The following is a 3988-nucleotide window of genomic DNA, read 5'->3' as shown; positions in this document are numbered from 1 at the left end:
CTCTCTCTCTCTCTCTCTCTCTCTCTCTCTCTCTCTCACACACACACACACACACACACACTTTACACACACACACACACACTTGACACACACACACACTTGATACACACACACACACACACACACACACTTTACACACACCTCCCCACCACCACCACCGCCCCCCGCAGCTGACCCAGGCCGGCCTGCAGGTCGCTGGCGTCAACGAGAAGGGCGAGCACTGCCTCGACATGACGGGCACCAAGAAGCACGTTGAGGCCGCCATCAACATGATCTCCGTCGTCGTCAACATGGCCGCGTGACCGCCGCCGCGGCGGCGGCGCCGCCGCCGCACGCCCCAGCGGGCACGCAGGTGCGGAGGGGTGTCGGCGCCCCGGGGCCGCAGGGGCACGCGCGTTCCTCCGCCTGAGCTTGTACCCCTGCACGCCCGGGCTGGCGTGCGGCGTGCCGATCACTCACTGACGAGCGCCCTGCAGGCCACGCGTGCCGATCCGCTCCCTGTCTCGGGGCCCGTTGCGCTGCGCCCGCCTTTGCCGTCCGTCCCCCTCCCCATGCTCCCTGGGCGCCGTGCCATGCGCCCCTGTCAGGCAGCCGGGCCATCGTCGCGCGTGCAGGCACCTGCGCGCTGTTGCTCGCACTCGCCAGCATCCCGGCCTCGCTTGCTGCCTCAGCTGCGTGTGCCGAGACAGCGCCCTCAGCATTGCGCTCGCGTCTGGAGCGTTTCGCCGCGTCGCCCCTTTGTCGCGCGTGCCAACTGCCCCCGCCGCCCACAAACCCACGCGCCCCGAGCCATTCGGGCAGCACTCCCGTCCGCTTCCCGCCGCCGCCGCTCCTGCCGCCCACCACCACCCAACTGCCGCACCGCTGACGCCGCCGCTGCCACCAGGTCCCTTGCCAGCTCAGCTCCTGATCGAGCCCGGTTGATCGGCCCCCCTTCCCGGAGAGCCCGCTCGCGGCCCACGTCCAGCCGCACGACCCAGCCCCCCCTGATGCCCCGCATGGGATGCTGCTTGTGCCACGAGCGCGTGCACCAGCCAGTCGCAGGGCTTGCACCGCCCGCCAGTGCAGCTGCCACGCCCCTGCGCGTCCAGGCTCGCGTTGCCGCGGCAGCCTGCGCAGAGCGCCCGCGGCCCAAGCGATGCTGCCGCAGCTGCTGCACGCGGCGCGCCTGTGGAGAGCTGAGCGCTGAGATGGCGGCGGCGCCTCGACGTAAAGTCTTCGCCCAGGCGTCCCTAGATGGGAGGGGAAGACGCTGCTGCAGGCGTCCAAGCGCACGCAGGCCGCCGGACGCAGTGCCGGGTCCAAGGCCGCAAGTCAATGCAGAAACCCCTCCTGGTACAGTTCTGCGTCACGTTCCCTGGCGTCCTCACTGCAGTTGCAGCGGTTGACTCGCCCGTCCACAGTCAGTCATCAGCCTGCCCCGAGCGGGATATCCCCGCCCCCAGCCAGTCTTGGGGAGTGATGCTTGCGATTTCTCTATCTACTCTCCCACAGATGGCGTGGCATGTTGAACCACCTCGCATTCAGCAATTTTGCCTGCTGCTGGCGACGTACTGTGACTTCCGCTTGCTTGCCTGTGCCACCAACTGGCTGCCTGCGACATGAGTTGACTTGCCACTTGCTGCAGCCCGCTGAGAGCGCTGGCACAAGGGTCGGCTGCGCCACAAATGCAGCGGTTGTGTAACGCGCAGAGCCTGTTTGTGAGAAGCTGTGAGATGCAGGCAATGCACAAAACAACAGGTATTTTACACAGATATGAGTGCGGGTGCATACACCGCACGTACAATGGGGTGGTGATGCGGTGCAGTCCCCCAACGCCAGCCACCACGAGCATTCACAGATAATCGCAAGGCATGCGTGCAGCCATGCGCGTACGACCTTCCAAAGTGATCACGCGTCAGATTGCCACCCTTTGAATGCCCCCAAAGCGGGGCTCAAGTGCAACTGCAACGGGTGTACAGGGGACCCGGCGCGCCCACGTGCGCGTGCATGATGTTGCAGCACGCGGTCTTGAATCACGGGGCCGCCACCTTGCCCAGCGCAAAAGCACCCCAGGCCAGCTGCCCGCCACTATTGGCTCCGCGGCTGGGACCTGGAGCGAGCGAGCCCAGAAGCAGCAGCAGCCCCCGATGCTGCTGACGCCACAACGCGGCCAAGCGCCCATCTGAGGGCCGCGCAAAAGCAGTGCACACATGAAGCAGTACAGGAAAGGGGCGGGTCTGCACCACGCCTGGCTCGAGGGGCGCCCCAGCGCGGCCCCCGCTAGGTTGCGCGGCGCCCGCTGGAGCGGGCGCCGGCCCCGCCGCACGGGACACGCGCCGTGCGAAGCGCAGTCGGCGAGGTGGGCGAGCGGGCAAGCATACGATATCAAGTTGCGGGCTCACACGGTATGTTGGGTCAAGGATCGCCGCCGGTGGTTTGCCATGCTTTCTTCTGGCCCCTGCTCGCTCTGTTGAGCGGCGCCAAGGGGGGGGGTACTACAGATGGGGCCATGATGGGTGAGGGCGGGCGCGGGAACTGGGAAGCAACGTCGACGGAAATAGAGGTGAGGAAAAGGGGGAGGGGGTGGAGGGCTGTTTGATTGTGCGGGGGTGATGGCACGCATGTGGGAGGGAAAATGGGGCGCGGGAGGCAAAGAGGTTGCCCTCTGGCCCCGGCCACTGCGGCCGCACGCCAATCATCTGCCGTGAGAGTGTATAGCCGCCGCCAGGGCGCCGAAGCAAAGCAAGGCGGGGGCCTGCCATGCGTGCGCGCCCAGCGGCCGGGCGCGCGCCGCTTGGTGCCACCTTTGCGCGCCATTTGAGAGTGGGAACCCAGACTGGTGGAAACCGGCGGGATGCGCCCGCTTCGTCGGGCAACAGAAAGAGGAGACGGGGCCCCGTGCCCCGAAACAGGCGGGCGCCGCGCGCCGCTCCCCCTGTGCCGGCGAGGCGCCGCGCATCCTTCGCGCCTGCGGACGCGCGCGTCGGGGCCACGCGCCTCCAAGAAAGCAACGCGGGGCGTCGGCGCCGCGCCGCGCCGCGCTGCTGCCACGAAGCAGCGGCGTCATACGTACACGGCAACAATGTGGGCGGGGCGTGCTCGCGCAGCCCCAAACGGACGGGTGAGTGAGTGAGGGCGTTCCCCAACTGGATGGCGAGCACATGATATGAACAGCAGTATGAACAATGGCTCGCCCCGCTGGCCATGCCAGCGGCGGCGCGCCCAGCGCCCTTGCAACAGGGCAGCCCCCCCAGGAGAAGCAAAAGTTGCCAGAGGTATATGGCCGCTCCACCAGCGGGCCAGGCGGGGGTCGCAACGTCGAGACAATGCAGAGCGCACGCGCATGCAGGGTGCACTAGTGTACAGGCGCCGCGCCGACGCCCGGCGGGGCCGCGCGTGGGCGCGGCCCCGCAAAGCTCCGGCTACGCGCCCGGTGGCGAGCCGGCCGCGGCCGGCCCGTCAGCAGGGTGGAGACGCGCCTCCTCATCAACTGGCGACATCCACGCCGCAGCGGGACACGGGCGCGGGCGGCCCAGCCGGGGCTCCTGAGGGCCGCACCACGCCTCGCCGCGCCCGCGACAGCGGCGGCGGCGGCGGGTGCAGGGCGGCTCACCGGAAGTCGAGGCTGGCCGAGAGGCCCTTGGAGAGGCTCCTGACGAGGACGGGCATGCGGTGGCCGCGCAGCGCGTCCGCCGACGACGCCGGCGGCGCCGCGGGCGCGCCGCGCTCCTCAAGGATGGCGCCCGTGAAGAGGCTGCCGCGGCGCAGCGACGGCGGCGCGCCCGCGCCCGAGCCGCCGCCCGCGGCGGCGCGCGAGGGGATGTTCACGGGCGCGGAGGCGGACAGCGGGGCGTCTGCGGGCTCGCGGCCGGAGAACTGGCGGAGCAGGAACGAGGCAGACTTGGGTGAGGCGCTGGTGGCAAAGCCTCCCCAGCTGCCGCTCAGGCTGCCGCTGGCGTTGGAGGCCGATGAGAGGTTGCTGTCCAAGCTGGGGTCGGGGCGGGGG

The 3988-nt window shown here is 69.3% G+C and overlaps 1 protein-coding gene across 1 annotated transcript in view; it reads left to right on the top strand.

Moving 5' to 3' along the window:
- The window catches only part of MNEG_13597 (hypothetical protein), a gene marked incomplete at both ends in the record, with an annotated part of 1449 nt that extends 1147 nt beyond the window's left edge, over window positions 1-302 (top strand). Inside the window, one exon of the mRNA XM_014037931.1 lies at window positions 171-302. Coding sequence (XP_013893385.1) covers window positions 171-302 — 132 coding nt within the window. The remainder of the gene's footprint in view (window positions 1-170) is intronic.
- Window positions 303-3988: the final 3686 nt, after the last annotated feature.

Source organism: Monoraphidium neglectum (genome assembly GCF_000611645.1).
Source record: "Monoraphidium neglectum strain SAG 48.87 unplaced genomic scaffold scaffold03927, whole genome shotgun sequence".
NCBI lineage: Eukaryota > Viridiplantae > Chlorophyta > Chlorophyceae > Sphaeropleales > Selenastraceae > Monoraphidium > Monoraphidium neglectum.
This window is presented reverse-complemented; position numbering and strand designations above follow the sequence as displayed.